Source organism: Neophocaena asiaeorientalis, unplaced genomic scaffold (assembly GCF_003031525.2).
Source record: "Neophocaena asiaeorientalis asiaeorientalis breed wild unplaced genomic scaffold, Neophocaena_asiaeorientalis_V1.1 scaffold543, whole genome shotgun sequence".
Classification (NCBI taxonomy): domain Eukaryota; kingdom Metazoa; phylum Chordata; class Mammalia; order Artiodactyla; family Phocoenidae; genus Neophocaena; species Neophocaena asiaeorientalis.
The window spans coordinates 1,609,079-1,631,503 of record NW_020173671.1 but is presented as its reverse complement, the minus strand read 5'-3'; the positions used below and the strand labels follow the sequence as shown (position 1 = coordinate 1,631,503).

Below are 22,425 nucleotides of genomic sequence, written 5' to 3'. Positions count from 1 at the left end.
TGCTTACGGTAGATTTTAAAGATGCTGTTGTGAGACTTGCCTTGGATGACGTGTAAGTAGGAGATTTTCCTTGCTTGAGGTCTTACTATTCTGGACTAGTATTAATTAGTCTAAACAAAGTGAATAATCTTTATTCAGTTAGTTAACAGCAACAACAAAAATTTGAGTACTTTGCAAAAGGCACAGTGTTAGGCATTTATTGTCCCTGGAGTACCAGCTTCCTGAGGTCAGGTACTTGTCTCTCTGGTTCTCTTCCAAGCCCCTAGATTCATGCTGGCACATAGAAGGGACTCAGTAAGTGTGTGTAGGAAGGATGGTTGGATGAATAGGTGGATGGGATACAAAAACAGAATTGGACAGAGTACTGGACTTAAAGAAGCTAGCTGTCTAGTAAATATGGCCACAAGTAGCCACAAATCCATAGCTTATGATCTTGACAGCAGTTTTACTTTGGGGTCGTTACGGGAGTTACGTTGAAATCTGAGAAAATCCCGAAAGGAAATGAAACATTTCCCTAAGTTGTGTCAATTCTCCAAGTCACCCAGTTTGGAAATCTTTATCCTCTGTCTCCATTCTACTCACCAGCACTTGTGGAGCTTTCCTTTGAATTGCTGGGTGAATTGTCCCTTCCCTGCCATTCCATCTTGGCATTTCCCTCATCCAGACCACCATTTCCTTCTGCCTAAATTGCACTAGCCTTCTGGTCTACCTCTCTGACTGCGGCCTCTCCTCAGCGTAAGCCGGCCTGGATATTGTTGCCAGATTTTGCCTTTAAAGAATGTATGTCAAAGGAAACTATTTCTGTTTGAAATTTGAGCCTCTGTGCATCTTTATATTCATGGAAAGAAACTGGCTGAGAAAGCTTTGAGAAGGGAAATCACCCTTTCAGACCATAGTAGCATTTTCACATCTACAGGCAAGTCTAGTTACAAAGCTCTGTAGACTCGATTCAACTCACTGACACCCTAGAAATATCATCTCTAGTCCTGACTGCAAACCTCTCTGTGGCCTGTGAATACTCAAACACCGATGTTTTTTCAGACAAAACAAACATTTTTATGGTCACTTTGACATCATTTGGAAATGCTAAGAAAAGCTGCTTCTTGGAATTCACTGCTTTTTCAATTCTATATTCTGTTGATAAGAACACCCTCCCTGTGAACTCTAACAAAGTTTCATCTACATTTGTCAGCAGAAAAACATGGATTAACTGCAACCCCCCCATATTGTCATAATGTAATAATGTGTATCACTTTCTTTTGGGGATAAAAATGAAATATTTTTACAGTGTCAGAAGGGACTAAAACTTTTTGGTAAAATCTTAAGACAGATATCTAACCTGTTTAGTAATGTGGCATTTATTTGATAAGTTCCATTTTATTAGATAAGTTCCATCTTGAAAATATGGGTAAAAACGATGGATTTATTTTTAAAAGCATTTCAAGTCTACCCTAAGCTCAGAAGCGTAGTACTTAGCACTTCCTTTCTTTACCTGACTTTTCAAAGGAGAAACACTCCTTCGTAGTCCTTCCAAAAGTGGGCTTGAGCTGCAAGGTGTTTTAGTGACAGAATTCCCGTTCAAGTTAAAATTCTCTCCATCTGCTCGAACGTCAGTCTTTGCTGCTAAACGCTTGAAGGCAGGTAGCAGTTAAGATTTCTTTTGCCTTTTTTTTTTTTAATCTCAAAATAAATGTTAAATATCCCTCTCATTTTGTCTCTCGCTTAAAAAGCTCAGTGGTTTTCTTAGTTCTGTTTCATAAACATGTACTGAATGCTTTTCCAGCATACTCAGAGGAACTGTCTTTCTGGTCCTAGGGATATAAACATGACTGTCATGTGGCCTCTTTCCTTCCAGAGCTCATAATTTAGGAAGGGAGACAGGTGGGTAAATAACTAACTACAATCCTGCTTGATAAATGCCACGTTGGAGGTTTTGCACGAAGTGCCGTGAGAGCACCAGGAGTGATGGATTTAAGGGAAGAGGGGGTGGGGACGGGAATCGGGAAAGACTAAACAGCAGAAGTGACATTTGAGTTGAGCCTTGGGGGATGAATAGAATTTTGCCAGATGGACAAAGGGGTGTGGGGGTGGGGACCCTCCAGACTCATACAAAAACACGAGAGTGTGAAAGTTTGTGCCTTTGTCTGAGACGTGGTAAGAGGCTTAAGGCTGAAGGAAGAGTAGGGTTATGGAAGGGGGTGTCGGGAGATGACGTTGCAGAGATCACTGGGGCCATGTTGTAAAGCTTAAGTTTGACCTGTAGCTTCTAGGGAGTCGTGACGGTTTTAAAATAGGGGAGATCTCTGTTCCATAAAGATCGTTCTGGCAATAGAGTGTAAGGTGATTTGAATCGGGGTGACTGGGAACACGGAGACCGGTCGGAGGCTATGAGCATCTTCTACATGAGAGATGGTGAAATGGGGCATGGACTTGAGAACCAGCTCCAAGGGATGACTTGGGAATACAGTGATGTCGCTAGAGAGGATAGGAGAAGAAACAGCTTATGAGGTGAAAGTAGTGAATTTGATTTGGGGTGTGTTGAATTTGGAGTGGAGTTCCCAGCTGGAGAGTCCTAACGGAAAATCCATAAATGTAGATAGAAGAGCCTGTAGGGAGATGGTGTGGGTAGAGAAATTTGAAAGTCAGTGATATTTTCAATCAGGATGAGGGGTGGGAGGACCTGCCTCGCCTGGATTGTGATGCCTGGGGTTTCTTTTTAACTATTTGTACGCTATTCCTCCCCCACCGTCAGATTTCTGATAGTGCCCTGCCCGGGCGGGAGCCCCCAGGTAAGAATCCATCACCATGATGACTCAAGAGAATATGGCCTGTTTCGTTCATATTGGGGCATAAAAATGGTCTAAGCACTGCTAGCATCTGTCCTTACAGCCTGAAACCACAGATAAAATTGCCCAGGGAGAGACAGTATAGCAAGAAGAGAAGATCTAACTAGAATCCCTGAGGCACACTTCTATTTAAAGGGCAGATGGAAGAAGAGGTACCTGCAGGTTACAGAGAAGGACCTGCCCGTGGGAGAGAGTGGCATGGAAGGAGCTGAGGGAGGAGGGGTTTCCTGGATACTGGAAGAAGGTCAGCAGTGGCCAGTGAGGCCTGGAGGACGGGGGAAGTGAGAACTGGCACGAGGTTTTGGCAGTAAGGAGGTTATGGTTGAGAAAAGTCTCAGCAGAGTGATGGGGTAGAAGTTGCATCACGGGGGCTGAAGAGTGAACCCCAAAGGTCAAGAAGTAGAGCTGGTGAGCACGGTCCATTCTGTTTTTTTTAATATTTGGCTGCTCTGCGTCTTTGTTGCTGCTCACGGGCTCTCTCTAGTTGTGGCGAGCGGGGGCTACTTTCCGTTGCGGTGCGCGGGCTTCTCATTGCGGTGGCTTCTTTTGTTGCGGAGCATGGGCTCTAGGCACGCGGGCTCAGTAGTTGTGGCTCGCGGGCTCTAGAGCACAGGCTCGGTTGCGGCGCACGGGCTTAGTTGCTCCGTGGCATGTGGGATCCTCCCGGACCAGGGCTCGAACCCGTGTCCCCTGCATTGGCAGGTGGATTCTTAACCACTGCGCCACTAGGGAAGCCCCCCATTACCGTAATTTTTAAAATCCTATGAGTCATACTATAGAGTGAGTGGCTGTTCCCATCTGGGTAGAAATGGTCGGATATGGTTTCATCCACAAGATGCTCCTCACAGTTTGGACAGAATGTGGGCAGGTGGAGGCAGAAGGGGAGATACCTGGAGTGAGAAGGATCCTGTAAACATGGGACTGAGGCCAGAAGTGTGTGTTCTGTGTTCCTTGGCCAGCAAGGAGCCCAATATGTCTGGTGCAGAAGGAGCGTATGGGTTATGAGAGGGAGTCAAGATTAGGATGGATAATTCAGAATTTGTGTTATAAATGCTACGCTATATTCATAGAATTGGTTTTGAAACCCTGCATGTGTTTCTATCTGAGCAGCCAAATACGAAATAAGAAAGTGGTCATTTTTAATGCTATAACCTGTAGGGGCAACATTATATCTTCTCGAGAAATAATATTTGTGCCTTTGGTGCCACCTGTGAGACGGACTTTGTCCTAATAGAAAGGCCACTTCCGTTGGGCCTTGTGTTTTGAAATTTAAGACCTTCATTTATGATTATTGACTCAGATGTCTCATGGAGGATTAGTAAAACTGTTATGCGCTGCCACGGTCTCCTTTACAGGCTGTAATTCTCCTGGGGACCAGGCTTGGGCCTTATTCATCTGCGTATCTCTTCCAGCACTGAACACAGTTGCTGGCATAAACTAAACATGCAATAAATTGCAGTCGAATTGAATTTTCAAAGCAGGCGAGGCTAGCCCCCTCGGCACTCGTGGGAGTGATTTGCAGCAGAGCTATATTTTCGAGTTCTGTAACGCCTGTAATCTTGTTCTCAGGTCCAGCCTGATGACGGGAGGGGCCAAGCGAGGAGTACCCAACCCGTGGCTCTTCGAGGAGCCGGAGGAGACCAGAGGCTTGGGTTTTGATGAAATCCGGGAACAGCAGCAGAAAATTATCCAAGGTACTAAATACCCCAAGAGTGTGGGCTCAGAAGCATTGTCAGATTTGTTACCATAGCCTTGGGGATATCCCTTATACCCACTGAAAATCGGAGGTAAAACTGTTGGTCTTGCAGAGCTCTTGGTGCTTTTGTGCCTCAGGGTACCTGAAGATTAGACAAACGCTGTTGTCCATCCAGGTAGCTCATGGAAGTAGGGATTCTCTCCTGGGAGAGGGACAGAGCAGTTCTGGGTCTCATCAGTCCAGGTGACTCTGAGGCATGTGCCCCTTCCCTGTTCTCCACGATTGGGGATCATTCTCTAAAGAAAAAGACTCCATTTTTTTCATACATAAGCCCATTTGTTTTATTTTTTACTTTTTTACTTTTTATTGGAGTATAGTTGCTTTACAATGTTGTTTCTGCTGTACAAAGAAGTGATTTTGGCTTTTACCTTCAAGTTCATCTTGCCCAGTGGCTTTTAAAACTGCTAATTTCTTCTCTTTGTTAATTTCAGAAGTAAGGCATATTTGTTATACAAAGTTCAAACAATATAGGGATATATAAAGTGAAAAGCTGTATCTATTGTTCCTCCCACCTCAAACTGTAAACATATTTCCTCAGGCTTTTTTTCTATACATACATACTGTATTTTCATGTAAGTGTTACAGATGTTCTACTTTTTTAAAAACAGCTTTGGAGGTGTGGTTGACATCGTAAATAGCACATATGTAAAGTGTATGCTTTAGTAAGTTTTGATACGTGTATACACCTGTGAAACCATCAGTACAGTCCAAGTAATAAACATAATCATTACTCCCGACAGTTTTCTTCATGTGTGTCTGTAAATCTTACTGTTGTCCCTCCCACATCCCCAGATAGCTGCTGATCTGCTTTCTGTTGCGATAAATTAGTTTTTTTTTTCCTGTATAAATGGAATCATACAGTATGTGCTCTTTTGTTGGGGGTGGGGTCAGGCCTCTATCTCAGTGTAACTATTTTAAGGTTCATCCGTGTTGTTGCCTGGATTAGTATTTCATTCTCTTACATTACAGAATAGTATTCCCTTCCATAGATCGACCACAGTCTGCACATCCATTCACCTGTTGATGCGTATTTTGTATTACACAAATAAAACTGCCATGAACATTCACGTGCAAGTCTCTGTATGGACATACGTTTTCATGAATGACTGAGGCGTATGGTTAACTTTTTTTTAAACATCTTTATTGGAATATAAGTGCTTTACAATGGTGTGTTAGTTTCTGCTTTATAACAGAGTGAATCAGCTATACATATACATATATCCTCATTATGTTTAACTTTTCAAGACACTGCCAGACTCATTTCAAAAGTGGTTGTACAATTTTACATCGCCACCAGAAGAATTTGTGTCCCAATTGCTTCAGATCCTCGCCAAAGAGTGTTGTAGAAGGTCTTTGTAATTTGAGACATTCAAGTAGGTGTGTAGTTGCGTTTCATCGTGGTTTTAATATGTATTTCCCCAAGGACTGAATCTTTGCATGTGCTCATTTGTCATCGGTGTGTCTTCTTCGATGAAGTATGTGTTCAAATTGTTTATCTATTTTTAATTGGGTTGTTCATCTTTTGTTATTGAGTTTTTTTTTTTTTTTTGTTTTAATATGTATTTCCCCAAGGACTGAATCTTTGCATGTGCTTGTCATCAGCGTGTCTTCTTCGATGAAGTATGTGTTCAAATTGTTTATCTATTTTTAATTGGGTTGTTCATCTTTTGTTATTGAGTTTTAAGAATTTTATAAAACATATCCTTTTATATGTTTGTCAGATAATTTATGTTTTAGAAATATTTTCTCTCCAGCTGTGGCTTATATTTTTGGTTTTCTTAACAATGTCCTTTAAAGAGCAGAGGTTCTTAATTTTAATGAAGTCCAATTAGAAATCTTTGACTACCTAAAGCCACAAAGATTTACTGCCCTGTTTTTTCCTAGGAATTTTATAGTTTTAGGTTTTACAATAGGTGTATGGTCTACTTTGAATTGATTTTTTTTTAATATAGCAAGATGAAATGCATTTCTTTTTTTTCCACTTGCATATTTATTTGTTCCAGCACCATTTGAAAGAAAAGAGCATCCTTTCTCTACTGAATTACTTTACTCTTCTTGGAACTCGATTGACCGTATATGGTGTGGGCCTATTTCTGGACTTTCCGTTCTGTTCCATTTGTCCATTTGTTTATCTTTACATCAGTGCCACACTGTCTCCATTATTGTATCTTTGCCACAAGTCTTTAAGTCAGGTAGTATAAGTCTTCCAACTTTGTTCTTTTTCCAGATGTGACTGGCTATTCCAGATCTTTTGCATTTCCGTATGAATTTGAGAATCTGCTTTCAATTTCTACAAAAAAGCCTCGTGGGCTTTTGATTGGGATTACATTGCATCTTTAATTTGGGGAGAATTGACACCTTAACAGTATTGAGTCTTCTGATCCATGAATATGGCATATCTCTCCATTTATTTAGTTCTTTAATTTTTCTCAGCAGTGCTTTGTAGTATTCACTGTACGTCTTACACATCTTTTATCAGATTTATCCCTAAGTAGTTCGTATTTTTTTGTTCTTATTAATGGCATTTATAAATTTCTACTTCTGATTGTGGCTAGTATAAAAATACAATTGATTTTTTGTATACTGACCTTGGATCGTGCAGCCTTGCTAATAAACTCACTAATTTATTAACAGCTTTTGGGTAGAATCTGTAGGACTTTCTATACAAATGGCCAGTGCCATCTGTGGATAAAGACAGTTTTACTTTTTTAAAGACTTTTTTTAAGAGCAGTTTTAAGTACACAGCAAAATTTAGAGGAGGGTACAGAGAGTTCCCATATAACCCCTTTCCCCACACATGCATGTCTTCCTCCATTATCAACCACCAGAATGGTATATTTGTTATGATGAATTAACCTACATTGATATCCTAATCACCCAAAGTCCATGGTTTATTTTAGGGTTCATTTTTGGTGTTGTGCATTCTATGGTTTGGACAAATATAAAATGACACATCCTTCATTACAATATCATACAGAGTATTTCCACTTCCCTAAAAATCTTCTGTGCCCTGCCTGTTTCTCTCCCTCCTCCCTCAACCCTTGTCAACCTGTGATCTTTTTACCATCTCCATTGTTTTGCCTTTTCCAGAATATCAGTAGTTAAAATAATACAGTATGTAGACTCCAGATTGGCTTCTTTCACTTAGTATGTGTTTAAGGTTCCTCCATGCCTTTTCAAGGCTTGATAGCTAACTTCTTTTTAGCACTGAATAATATTCCACTCTCCGCTTGGACCAAGTTTGTTTATCCATTCACCTTGTGAAAGACATCTTGATTGTTTCCATATTTGGGCAATTATGAAAGAGCTGCTATAAACATCTGTGTGCAGGTTCTTGTGTACATGTGATTTACCAACTCTTTGGATAAATACCAAGGAGTGCAACTGCTAGATCACATGGTGAGAATGTTTAGTTTTGTAAGAAACCACCAAATTGTCTTCGAAAGTGACTGTACCACTTTGCATCCCCACCAGTGATGAATTGAGAGTTCCTATTGCTCTGTATCCTTGTCAGCATTTGATGTTGTCAGTTTCCAGGGTTTGGTCACTCTAATAGATGTGTAGTGGTATCTCTTGCTTTAATTTGCATTTCCCTCATGACTTATGATGTGGAGCATCTTTTCATATGCTTACTTGCCATCTGTATGTTTGTTTTTTGTTTTTTTGCGGTATGCGGGCCTCTCACTGTTGTGGCCTCTCCCGTTGCGGAGCACAGGCTCCGGACGCGCAGGCTCAGCGGCCATGGCTCACGGGCCCAGCCGCTCCGCGGCATGTGGGATCTTCCCAGACTGGGGCACGAACCCGTGTCCCCTGCATCGGCAGGCGGACTCTCAACCACCGCGCCACCAGGGAAGCCCTGTATTTGTCTTCGGTGAGGTATCTGTTAAGACCTTTGGTCCATTAAGAGTTCTTTGTATATTTTAGGTAACAGTCCTTTATTAGATGTTTCTTGCAAATATTTTCTCCCAGTCTATGATTTGTCTTCTCATTTCCTTGATAGTATCTTTCACAGAGCAGAAGATTTTAATTTTAATGGAGTCCAGCTTATCAATTATTTCTTTCATGGATTGTACCTTTGGTTTTGTATCTAAAAGTCATTGTCAGACTTCTCATTTCCTGTTCTGCCTGTAAGGACCTTGGAAGTCACCACTCCATGCTAACAATCAGTAATATAATCTGAACAGACTGAAAAAGTCACCAACTCTTCTTGGATCTGTAAGAGAGGAGGGCACAGGGCAAACCACTTCCTGCAAGATTGGAGAGAGAGGAGAATACAGGGAGTCACAGCTTACTGGAGCAGAGACTTCTGAGCAGAAGCCAGTGTGGGAACCAGTTGGGTAGGAAAATCTGAACTGTCATTGATGAGTGGCTGGAGGCTCAGTGTGGACAAATCTGAGAATTAAAAACTCCAGGGGACCCAGTCATAGTGGGGTCCTCACAGTTGTGTGAGATTCACCTCTAGGAGCTCTACCAGGTTCTCACAGTAAATACCAGAGAAAAATCCCCTCCTGTTTCTGGTGGAGAGAGGGGAAAAGGAACCATTTTGGAATATGCTAGAGCACTCTGTTCTTAACAAGATTTCATCCTCAGGAGAAACTACTTAACCAGGACCTAACTTGCTAAATTATATCAGTCTAACTGACTTGGGGGAAAGGAAATGCCTAACTCTCTAGCCCACTAGCCATCCTGTCCCACCTAAGTGGCAAGGGGAGGAAAAAACTTTGAGACCCTTGTGACATTCACAGCCCAGAGACATAGACTCACTAAAGACTGGGACCTAATGATAGGACTGTAGAACACTTGCTTAATGCCCACACTTTACCACCACCTTTTACTAAAAGTCTTTTTACAGCAGTACGTTTTACCACATACATCCTGTCTAATAAGAAAAAAATTACAAGGCACACCAAAAGGCAAAAAAACATAATTTGAGGAGACAGAGCAAGCATCAGATCCAGACATGCCAGGGATGTTGGAATTATCAGACCAGGAATTTAAAACAATGATTAACATGCTCAGGATTCTAATAGATAAAGTAGATAGCATTGAAGAACAGATGGGCAATAGAAGCAGAGAGGAGGAGCCAAAAAGAAATGCTAGAGGTCAGAAACACTGTAACAGAAATGAAGAATGCCTTTGATGGCCTTATTAGACTAGACATGGTTGAGGAAAGAATCTCTGAGCTTGAGGGTATCTCAATAGAAACCTCAAAAAGTGAAAAGCAATAAGAACAAAGATTGATATAAAACAGAACAAAATATCCAAGAACATTGGGACAACTGCAAAAGGTGTAGTAGACGTGTAATGGGAATACCAGAAGGAGAAAAGAGAGGAAAAAGCAGAAAAAATATTTGAAACAATGGCTGAGAATTTCCCCCAGGTTAATGGCAGACACCAAACCACAGAGTTAGGAAGCTCAGAGAACACCAAGCAGGATAAATACCCAAACATTTACACCTAGGCATGTCATTTTCAAAGTACAGAAAATCACAAAGATAAATCCAAAAGAATCTAGAAGTAAAACAACACAAAACAAAAAAGAACCCCTCACTTCTAGAAGAACAAATGTAAAGATGACATCTGACTTCTCAGAAACCATGCAAGCAAGAAAGTGGAGTGCAATCTTTAAAGTGTTGCTGAAAAAAACCCTCCAAAACAATCTCATCAATCTAGAATTCTGTACCTTGTGAAATTATCCCTCAAAACTGAAGGAGAAATACTTTCTTAGACAAATGAAAATTGAGGAAATTTGCCAGTAGACCTGCCTTGCAAAAATGGTTTAAAGGTTATTTAGAGAGAAGGAAAATAATATAGATTAGAAACTTTCTACATAAAAGAGCATGAAGAAGGAATGAAGTGATAAGAAAAAAAGTCATTGCTATACTCAAGGTCATCTAGGTTCTCTCCTATGTGATCTTCTAGTAATTTTATAGCTTTGTTTTACTTTTAGATTTATGATTATTTTGAATTTTTGTCAAGAATGTAGGGTCTAGATTCATTTTTTCACACGTGAATGTCCAGTTGTTCAGCAACATTTGTTGAAAGACTGTCTTTACTTTGTTGTGTTTTCTTTGCTGTTTTATCAAAGATTGTTGACTGTATTTATAAGGGTCTGTTTCTCGGTTCTCTGTTCTGTTCCATTGACCAGTACCACACTGTTTTGATTACTATAGCTTTATAGTAAATCTTGAAGTTGAATAGTGTCAGTCTTCTAACTTTGTTTTTCTCCTTCAATATTGTGTAAGCTCTTCTGGGTCTTTTGCCTCTCCATGTAAATTTTAGGATCAGTTTGTTGATATATACAAAATAACTTGCTGGGATTTTGATTGAAATTGTGTTGAGTCTATAGATCAAGTTGGGAAGAACTGATACCTTGACAATATTGAGTCTTTCTATGTATGAATATGGAATATTTCTCCATTTATCTAGTTCTTTGCTTCCATTCATCAGTTTTGTAGTTTTTTAATTTAGATCTTGTACATATTTTGTTTGATTTATACCTAAGTATTTCACTTTTGGGGGTGCTAATGTAAGTTGTATTGTGTTTTTAATTTCAAATTCCACCCATTCGTTGCTGGTATGTAGGGAAGAGATTGACTTTTGTATATTAACCTTGTATCCTGCAACCTTGCTATAATGACTTTTTAGTTCCTGGAGATTTTTTGTCAGTTCTTTTGGATTTTTTACTTAGGTGATCATATAACCTGCAAATGAAGTTTTCTTTTCTTCCCAATCTGTATGCCTTTTCTTTTCGGATTGCATTAGCGAGAACTTCTAGTACAAGGCTGGAAAGAAGTGGCGAGAAGGGACATCCTTGTCTTTTACCTGACCTCAGTGGGAAAGCTTTGAGTTTCACATCATTAAGTATGTTGTTAGCTGTGGGGTTTTTGTTTTTGTTTTTTTTTTGGCTGCATTGATCTTCGTTGCTGTGATCGGGCTTTCTCTAGTTGTGGCGAGTCGGGGCTACTCTTCGTTGCAGTACGTGGGCTTCTCATTGCGGTGGCTCCTCTTGTTGCAGAGCATAGGCTCTAGGCATGTGGGCTTCAGTAGTTGTGGCACGAGGGCTCAGTAGTCATGGCTCACAGGTTCTAGAGCGCAGGCTCAGTAGTTGTGGTGCATGGGCTTAGTTGCTCCACTGCATGTGAGATCTTCCCGGACCAGGGCTCGAACCCATGTCCCCTGCATTGGTAGGCAGATTCTTAACCACTGTGCCACCAGGGAAGTCCAACTGTGGGGGTTTTGTAGGTATAAAGTTGAGGAGCTTCCTCTCTATTCCTAGTTTACTGAGAGTTTTTATTAGTAAGGGACGTTGGATTTTGTCTGATACGTTTTCTGCATCTGGTGATATGATCATGTGATTTTTCTCGTTTATCCTGAAATCCTATGTGTTGGTCCATGGTTCCACCCATTAGCTGTTTGTAAACAATACATTGGTGTCCTAAAAAGCACCATATGTCATAGCTGATTGTTGATGGGGAAACTCTTTGATGTGGTACAATTTTGATGAGATGATTTTGGAGACATGAGGATGCCCTAATGACACGGATTTGTCATGGTTGCAGCATTTGAACTTGTTGTATAAAAAGGAAATCTCTAGGTCTATAACCTGGCAATGTTTTATAACCCTGTATATTAAAGATGGCTTTCTCATAAAATCCAGAACCACACAGCCCTATGGTCAAACATTTGTGATGTTTGTGCCTCGGCTTTTAAAGGTGCTGTGATGGACGGTTGGCATGCCAGGGTTCGAGAAGAGTGGATGGTTTGAACTGCTTGCATATACCTGTGCAAAATCAACTGGCTGCCTCTGTTCCTATTTTACTGTAAATTTTATGGTACTGTTCCTGTTGCATTCTCCAGGGAGCTTCTCTGTAGACAAACACCCCCCCACACACCGCCCCCGCAAGTGGTGGAGATGCTGGTGTCTGAGTTTCCTGGTGTATCCAGGAAATCGTTTTAAATCAACTATACTCCAATAGAAATTAATTTTAAAAAGTTGCCAGAAATGAAAAAGTGGACATCACTGCTTTTATGATGATGTGTCTCTGCTTGCTTTTTCATTTCTGATTGTAGTTGTTTGTGTCCTTTCCTTTTTTTCATAATTGGCCTGACCAGGGGCTTATTGAACGTGTTGATCTTTTCAGAGAACCAGCTTTGGTTTCACTTGATTTTTTTCTCTCTTGATTTCCTGTTTTCAGTGTCATTGATTTCTGCTCTAATTCTTAATATTTCTTTCCTTCTGCTTATTTTGGATTTAATTTGCTCTTCTTTTTCTAGTTTCCTGAGGTGGGAACTTAGACTATTGATCTTAGATCTCTCTTCTTGTCTAATATATGCATTTGCTGCTATAATGCTTTTGTTCTGCACTGCTTTTGTTGTATCATAAATTTTGATAAGTTGTGTTTTCATTTTCATTTAGTTCAAAATATTTTTAAAGTTCTTTTGAGACTTCTTTGATCATGTGTTATTTAGAAATATGTTGTTTAATGTCTACGTATCTGGGGATTTTCCAGCTATCTTTCTGATGTTGATTTCTAGTTCAATTCCATTGTATTCCGAGAGCAGAACTGTGTGATTTCTGTTCTTTTAAATTTATGAAGGTATGTTTTATGGCCAAGAATGTGGTCTATCTTGGTGAATGTTCCATGTGAGCTTGAGAAAAATGTGTATTCTGCTGTTGTTGGATAAAACAGTCTGTAGATGTCCATTACATCAGCTGATTGATAGTGGTGTTGAGTGTAACTATGCCTGCTAGATCTGTCCATCTCTGATAGAGGGGTGTAGAAGTCTCCAACTATGATGGTGGATTTCTCTCTTCCTCCTTGCATCTCTATCAGTTTTTCGTCTCGCATAGTTTGCTCTGTTAGGTGCATACACATTAAGGATTGTTATGTCATTTTGGAGAATTGACCCCCTTATCATTACGTAATATTCTTTAACCCTGATAACTTTACTTGCTTTGAAGTCTGCTCTGTCTGAAATTAATATGGCAACTCCTGCTTTCTTTTGATGACTGTTAGTATGGGTTATCTTTCTCCATCTATTTACTTTTATTTTTTTAATAGTTAGGAGATTTTATTCTAATAGCTGTAATCACAGTGCTTGTTTGTCAAAACGAAAACTGAAAACAAGTATACAAAACAGTTGATTACTAATTGTGTATTGAAAGCAAGTAAGAGGTTCTGCAACACCAAAGTAAAGCGGTTCTGAGGTTTTCCCCAAGGTAAAGGTTAACAGCTCCAACTTCTTTAGTGTTTATCAGAATACAAAAGAAAGAAGTAGAGGTTATTTTCGATGGCAAATCTGACCCTTGCAGGCTGAGGGAGTGAAAGCACATGTAGACAGGGGCTCCGAGGGTCTGGGGTTCAAGGATGGCTACCTGCGCTCATGCTGGTGGGACCCCAGAGAGCCCGGAGCAGGCAAGCAAGGAGACGGCAGGGCTCCTGCTCCAACCAGAGCGTTTCAGCCAAAGTGCCCATGCTGACCCAAGAAAGGCTGGGGTTCCTCCAAGGGGTCTGAGAGAAGTGGCTGCAGCCTCCAGCCCATCTCCTGGGCGGCCATGTAAACACAAACGCTATGTGGTGTGGGATGACCCGAGACGGAGCAAATCACAGGGACCTTTCTGTGACCATGCAGCATGGATCATGGCTGGTTCTGTCCCATTTCACACGCCCAACAGGAGATAGACCACCAGTGGACTGGACTCAGGCCATTCCTACAGAACTTACACTAGGCACATTTCTCCCTTCTGTGTGTTCAAGTGTTCTCCTTATCTTGTAACTATTTTTAAAAAATGCACCGTGTTTGGGTTAAAAACCAACCACCAAAATGGATCTCAACACAGATCTAAAGCCCAAGAGGAGGAGCGTCCGGCTCATCTGGAACAGCGACCACTGGATGACCCGTGTGCCTAAAATTCCTTCTCAGTACTAAACAGTGGGTTGATTTTCTTTTTACAGTTAAAAAAAAAAAAAAAAAAAGCTGAGTAATATTGCATAGGAGTACCAGAAACTGCCTCATTGCAGACAAAAGCTATTTAGGTTAAATGAAAACCCAGTTGCAGGCAGCGTCTGCACATGTACAGCACGGTGAAGCACACCATGACCGACCAGCATGGAGACAGCTTCTGGCCCTCACACCCCAGGGGCACATTTGCCACATGAGAGTAAAGCGAGGGTAGGAGGAGGGGAGTGAATGGGGAGGAGAGAGGAGTACAGCTCACTTCTGGTTCTGGAGGTGATTGGACAGCCAGTCCAGTCCCTCATAGAGCCCGTCCCCACTGATGGCACAGGTGGCCTGAATGTACCAGTTCCTGTGCCTCAGAGTGTAGACCCAGCTTGTCCGTGACCTCAGCTGCGTTCGTGGCATTGGGGAGGTCCTGTTTTTTAGCCAACACGAGCAGAACAGTGTCCCTGAGCTCGTCTTCTGCCAGCATCCTCATAAGCTCCTCTCGGGCCTCATTCACACGCTCCCTGTCTTTGCTATCAACCACAAAGGTGAGACCTTGTGTGTTCTGGAAGCAGTGGCACACAGAGGCTGGATCTTGTCCTGGCTGCCCACGTCCCACACAGTGAAGCTGATGTGCTTGTGTTCCACGGCTTCCACATTGAAGCCTGTAGTGGGAATGGTGGTCACGATTTCACCCAGCTTCACTTTGTACAGGATGGTGGTCTTTCCCGCAGCATCTAGGCCAACCATGAGAATGGGCGTTTCTTTTTTTGCCAGAAAGGCCCTTGAAGAGGTTTGCAAAGATATGCCCTGTGCTGTAGACTGGTGGGAGCAACACTGGGCACAGAAGCCCTTGGTGGCCGTGGCGCAGCTGCTGCTCGAAGGCAGGCGTTGGTTTCGCTCCCACTCCGTCCATTTACTTTTAATCCATATATTTCTTCATATTTAAAGTGAGGTTCTTATAGACCACCCATAGTTGACTCTTGTTTTTTGATCCACTCTGACCGTCTTTGTCTTTTAATTGGTGTGGTTTTACTTCATTTCAATCTGGATGTCTTTTTTCTTTCTTGCCTTATTACACTTGCTACATCCTCCAGTACAATGTAGGAATTATGAGAGCAGACATCCTTGCCTTGTTTCTAATCTTATGGAGGAAGAAGTATTCATTTGAAAGCCAGATGTGAGTTTTTCTTTGTTCAGTTACTAGATATTTCTTTCTAAAAATATTCTTGAGATTTTTTTTTTTTTTTTGCTGGGATGCAGTTATTTGGGTCTTGCTTTGTCAGGTGGACCAGAGCAGTGTTTACTTTAGAGTAAGGGTCAGCAAACCATGACCTATGGGCCACATCTGGCCCACCACCTGTTTTTGTATGGTCTGCAAGGTAAAAATGGCTTTTCCATTTTTAAATGGTTGAAAAGAGTCAAAGAATATTTCATGACTTGGAAAGACTGTATAATATTCAAAGTTTAGTGTCCATAAATAAAGTTTTATGGGGAAACAACCATGCTCATTCATTTATTAGTTATGGATGCTTTCCTGTGACAATGGCAGGGTTGGGTAGCTGCCCTGGAGACCATATGAACCAGAAAGCCCAAAGTATTTGCTCTCTGGCCCTTGATAGAAAATGTTTGCAGACTCCAGTCAAGAGGTGATTTCCCTCCTGTGCTAGAGCCATTCTGCATACCCTCTCTGATGCCCTTTGAATTATGAGGTGACCTGGTGGGTAGGGATAGGAATTACGTGTGCAATTCCTGTGAGCTCAGAGAGTTATTCCTTCTAAGGCTTTCAGGTGGTTCTTTCCCCAGCCTTAACTTCCTCACACATCTGCCCTGATCAACACTTACCTGAAGTCTCAGGGTGGACCCTGTGCAAATCTCCAGCATTTTCTCTCTGTGCAGCTCTCTGGTACTGTGGCCTACGTACTGTAGCCACCTGGACCTGTTTTTTGGATTCTTAATTCGGGGAGACTGCTGGGCTCTATCTGGGATCTGCCTTCCCCACACCATAGCCTGGGAACTCTCAAGGCGATGGTGTGGGGGACAGAGAGCTCCTCTCATCTGTTTCCCATGTCTCGGGGACCACTGTCCTTCATTTCCTCATGTCTGCATCTTGAAACTGTTGTTTTGTGTATTTTGCCTGTGGTTTTGTGTTTTGTTCTCCAGTTGTTTGGGGCCAGAAGTAAATCTGGTCCCTGTCAGTCCCTCTTGGCCAGAAGCAGAAATCTAACTCTGTTTTGAACTCCCTTTTAACAGTGAAAGTATCTAGTGAATGAAGCACTGTTCCTCCCATGTCACTCTAACTCTTACCTATTTCACCTGTTTTCGGAAGTAAAGTGAAGAAATTAAGAACAAGGCCGATTTTACTTTTCAGGATTCATGGTTCCTGAAATGAATGTCTTACTAGCCAGTACTGATGAATTTTCTGGGCATGGTTGCTTTGTACCAAGAAAAACTTTTCAGTCAGGAAAAGTATCCCTGCCCCCGAGGAGGTGCCTCATTCAGAGATTGCTGTGGGCTAGGTGTGAGAGGACGCCGCGTGCAAGTGTTTGTATTGCCTCCAAAACCGAGAGCACCCGTACTGAGATGCCCACCCTTTGGAAGCCAGCTGGCTTTTGGGGTTTGGGCGGGGGGAGTAAAGGAATGGAGGGAGAGAAGCAGCATATATTATAGGTCAGGATGTTTCTCTACTCTTCCCTTTGTGTTTTGAAATGCTCTATCCCCCCCCCTTCCTTGATTTCCTAGCAAGCTGTTTTTCAGGGATAAACACAAAAATGGAAGTCATCTTTACATGAAACCCTCATTAGTCTTTTCTCTGCCCCAGGAACCTTGGTGATGCGCTGAGGTTACCATGGCTCTGCTTCCTGGCCAGGTCCCGCACTGGAAAAAAAAATACACAACCACAAAGCGTCGCTTCTGACTTCCTTTTGCCCGTGGAATCTGTTAGCCTTTCTGTACTTTCGTTGACCTTTAGAAAACACTTGGAAAATCATCCTGAATAAGATTTTTTTGGTAGAGCTTAGACTCGAGGCAATGAATGCCTTCCTTCCCTGACCCGGAAGCTAGGCCTCGTTACAGCCAGTTAGCCGGCCTCAGCTTCTGGGCTGCCTAAGCCATAATTTGAGGCGCGAATGGACGTTCAGCAGGAGATGGGTGAGGTGATGACAGTAACTGGATCACCTCAAAAATCCCTGTGAGAGGGACTTCCCTAGCGGTCCAGGGGTGAGGACCTGGTGCTTCCACTGCTGGGGCCTGGGGTTCAATCCCTGGTCGGGGAACTAAGATCCTATAAGCTATGCGTAGCGGCCAAAAAAAAATTCCTGTGCTAAAACAAGGGAAGGTGCTTTTTTGGTCAGTACAGACCCGTTTCTGAGTCAGCTGGCGGGTAGCAAACATTGGAGAATTGTTCTACCTCTCCCCGGGAGGTCCCTGTTGCTCGGGCTTCTTAATTAGTTCCAACTATTCTTACCGTAGTCTATAGACGTTCTTTCTAGATTCTAGCAGAAAGTGTGCATTCGTTCTGGGTTTCTGTGTTCTTAGGTCTCTTAGTATTTTCATAGAAATAGCGGTGGGGAAGGTGGCCGGCCGGGCTGCGTCGTACCCTGGCACATCTAAGCAGCTCATCTTTGAACACTTGCAATCATAACCTCACAGATTTTTCAAGATAACCTTTCTTGCAGCTGTCACCTAGACCAACATTCCTTCCCCCCCGCCACCCCGAGCTTAAAAACATCTGTTCCTAGAACTTGCTCTAAGAGTCTTTCCAATGTAGTGATTATCTTTACCCAGCTTGACCTCGTCTACTTCCCCTTCTTCAAGGAGAGCTCCTATATATCACATGTGGGAATTTCCATCCCTCCTCTCTGGGCACTGGACAACACAGCATCAGCTACTTTTTCTATTACCTAAACTCAGCTGTCTAGTATTAACGAGAAGTCCTTCCATATATATGTAGCAGAGACTGTATTTCTTCGTTCTACAGACCTAGAGGGTCTTTCTGTGGTCATTCCTTCGTTTAAACACCTTTATTAAATACTTGTCCTGTACCACCAGTTGCACTCTGAACCAGTTGGGCAAAACCATAGGAAAAGAAGACACAGCCCCAGCCCTTGGGGCTCTTGTCATGTGCTCAGTCGGGGGCCTGAGGTTGCAGTTCTTAAGAATGTTCCTTGGTTTTATTTACTTGTTAAAATGTTGGTAACTTGTTGCTTTTGACAGTTTCAAACATATGAAAGTGGAGAAAGTAAGATAATGATTCCGTCTTACCCATCACTTGTTTCAGCAATTATCAACCCATAGCCCATCTCATTTCATCTATATGTCTACCCACCTACCCATCCCTGGATTGTTTTTGAAGCAAATCCTAGACATTGTACAATCTCACTGGTGAATATTCCAGAATATAACTCTAAAGCATGTCTGCAAAAGGTAAGGACTGTTTTTAAAAAACAAAAACATAACCACCATGCTTTATTACCCTTAATAAGTTAACAATTCTTAATCTGAACACTGACTGGATATTTGATTTCCCTGATTGTCCCATGATGGGCTTTTTTTTCAGGTTGTTCAATTCAGGATCTCAATATGGTCTGTACATTGCAACTAATTGTTGTGTCCCTTAAGTTTCTTTTTTTTTTTTGCGGTACACGGGCCTCTCACTGTTGTGGCCTCTCCCGTTGCGGAGCACAGGCTCCGGACGCGCAGGCTCAGCGGCCATGGCTCAAGGGCCCAGCCGCTCTGCGGCATGTGGGATCTTCCCGGACCGGGGCACGAACCCGTGTCCCCTGCATCGGCAGGCGGACTCTCAACCACTGCGCCACCAGGGAAGCCCCCCTTAAGTTTCTTTAGTAGGTAGGTGCCTTTGCCAACTTTTTTTTTCTTTGCCGTTTGTTGACAAAACAAGGGCATTTGCCTTATAGTTTCCCACTATCTAGGTTTGCTGTTTGTATTCACACACATTGTTTAATGTGTCCCTCTGTCCCACATATTTTCTGTAAATTGGTAGTTAGATTTAGTGGCTTGATCAGAATGACGTCTGTTACTTTGGACAAGAATACATTATGATGACTGTCCCTTTATTTTTAATCTACAGCCACCAGATTGTCCTCCCACAATTACATGGTATTTAGTTAGAAGATGGTTTTTCTGCATGTCTTAAGATAGGAAGTAGTCAAACACCTAACTATTCTGAAGCAATTGTTCAAAAAATGTTTGTATTGGTTTTCTACTGCTGCTATAATAAATTAGCACAGACTTAAGGACTTAAAATACAAGTTTATTATCTTATAGTTCTGTAGCTCAGAAGTTCCGTACAGATGCTACTGGGCTACGATCAAGGTGTTGACAGGGCTGGGTTCTCTTCTGGAGGCTCCAGGGGGAGGATTCATTCCCTTGCCTTTTCCAGCTTTTAGAGGCTACCCACATCTCTTGACTCCTGGACACCTTCTTTAGTCTTCAGTGCCAGCAAGTTTCATCTCTCTGACCCTTCTTCATGCCTCCCTCTGACCACAGCTGGGAAAGATTCTCTGTTTTTAAGGACTCGTGATTAAACTGGGCCCACCTGGATAATCCAGAGTCCTCTCCCATCTCCAATTCCTTCCCCTTAATCACATCTGCAGGGTTTCTTTTGCCATGTAAGGTCATATATTCACAGGTTCCCGGGATTGGGATGTGGACATCTTTAGGGGCCGTTATTCTATGTAGCGCAGTGGTCATCCGGTTTTTAAAGTCAATACCATTATAAAATTGAAGAATGATTAATAGAGTATGGTATGTTGCAGATGATCTGTTGTGATATCATAATATTTAGGGTATCGATAAGGTAGGATAGATTATAGTAATGAGCTGTGATTACAACATCGTAGTAGTTTTACATGGTTCTGGGTGGCTGCCTGCATGGGTCTTGATAATCGTTGATATTTTTGCACGTAGCAGCATTTTATTTGGTTCACTGGCTCTAAGATGACCACACTGCCTCCCCTTAGAAATGCTGCTTTAAGACTTGTAGAAGCTCAGAAAATGGTACAAATGAACTTATTTACAAAACAAATAGTCACAGATAACAAACTGTAACAAATTTATGGTTACCAAGGGGGAAAGGGAGCGATAAATTGGGAGACTGGGATTGACCTATACACACTACTGTATATAAAATAGCTAGCTAATAACAACCTACTGTATGGCAAAGGGAACTCTACTCAATACTCTGTAATGACCTATATGGGAAAAATCTAAAAAGGGGCTTCCCTGGTGGCGCAGTGGTTGAGAGTCCGCCTGCCGATGCAGGGGACGCGGGTTCGTGCCCCGGTCCAGGAAGATCCCACATGCCGCGGAGCGGCTGGGCCCGTGAGCCATGGCCGCTTAGCCTGCGCGTCCGGAGCCTGCGCTCCGCAACGGGAGAGGCCACAACAGGGAGAGGCCTGCATACCGCAAAAAAAAAAAAAAAATTCTAGAAAGGGGTAGATATATGTATATGCATAACTGATTCACTTTGCTGTACAACAAAAACTAAACATTATAAATCAACTATACTGCAATAAAAATTTAAAGACTTGTAGAAGCTCAAGTCATCAATATTATTACATACACAGCATCTCTGTTATCTGGACCTTCTGTGTTTCTGAATTATAGGATGAAAATTTATTGTAGCACTTAAACATAGTGAGGAGGTAGTAAGTTCTTATAGAAATGATTTGAGTAGAGCAGAATGTTTAGCCCTCTTTCTGTTTTGCATTAGCAAGATAACCTTTAGGTAGTAAGGCAGATAATGAGTCAAGGTTAAGTGAAGAGTGTAGCATAGGTATTTTTCATTCATAATCTATGTCTATACTAGGTAAAGCAACTTCAGGACCTTAATGATTTTTTTCCTAATTGAAAACCATAGAGGGATCTCCTTTTCTCTTTTCATATTGTTTTACCTTTTAATTCGCATTGACACTTGACCCTCAGTTCTACAATATATATAGTTTATTTGGGGGATGCATTTGGAATTTTACTGTAACATCGGTCATCCTATAGCAGCACTAGGTTGATGATAGATTTTTCTTGGAGGCCATCCAAGAGGTTGTTACTGAAGACCAAAAGGACCTCATTATAAAGTGATTTTGCTATAAAATGGTCCCTTGGAATGATCCCTAGAGACAGCAGGTCATTTGTACAGTTAAAAGAGCATGTAGTGTCAAAAATCGTTACTAAGGGGTCCTTACCGCACACCATTAGTTTAAATAAATTCCAGATGAATTAACAAGTTGTGTAATGGCTTAATTCCATAAAAAGACCAGGAAAAACTATATAAGGAGATGTTAATGTGATCCGGGGCAAGAAGACCTTTATGATTTCTGCTTTTGTAGATAGCCCTTCATGTGAAACAGACATTTAGAAAAAAAAAAACCCATCAACAAGTGGAGCCACGAATGGCATGTTACCCTCACCCAGCAGAGTGCTTGGTGGAAAGAGTTGTTAGACTCAGCCTTGGAATGTTCTTTCCAATGCACCTGCAAGCAAAGGGAAAAAGTATTTATAAAGAGATTGGGACTGTCTAGAGTTTAAAAAAAAATTTTTTTTAATGATCTTGAGTAACTTGAGTTCTTTTCTCTTTAAATTTTCAAAAATTTAGAAAGGTAACACATTTTTTAAAAGCAAAAATGCTATTTTACTATACATTGTTTTGTATTCTGCTTTTTTAAAAAACCCAATAACATCATGAACTTCTTTTGAAATCAAAATATACCTGTACAGTATCACTTTTCACGGCCATATAGTGTTTCACTCTACGGCTGTACTCTGTGTTTGCTTGTTTGTTTTGGCCTCACTGCATGGCTTAGTGGGATCTTAGTTCCCCGATCAGTGATTGAACCCAGGCCCCCCGGCAGTGGAAGC

At 41.8% G+C, this 22,425-nt stretch overlaps 1 protein-coding gene and 1 pseudogene across 2 annotated transcripts in view; one reads left to right on the top strand and one right to left on the bottom strand.

The window, feature by feature from the left end:
• The window catches only part of STX8 (syntaxin 8), a 238,014-nt gene that overhangs the window by 39,975 nt on the left and 175,614 nt on the right, over nucleotides 1-22,425 (top strand). For both annotated transcript variants that reach the window (XM_024748471.1, XM_024748472.1), the window contains exon 5: nucleotides 4,416-4,540. In XM_024748471.1, the coding sequence (XP_024604239.1) occupies nucleotides 4,416-4,540 (125 nt within the window). The remainder of the gene's footprint in view (nucleotides 1-4,415; nucleotides 4,541-22,425) is intronic.
• On the bottom strand, nucleotides 14,821-15,466 carry LOC112401864 (ADP-ribosylation factor 1 pseudogene; annotated as a pseudogene).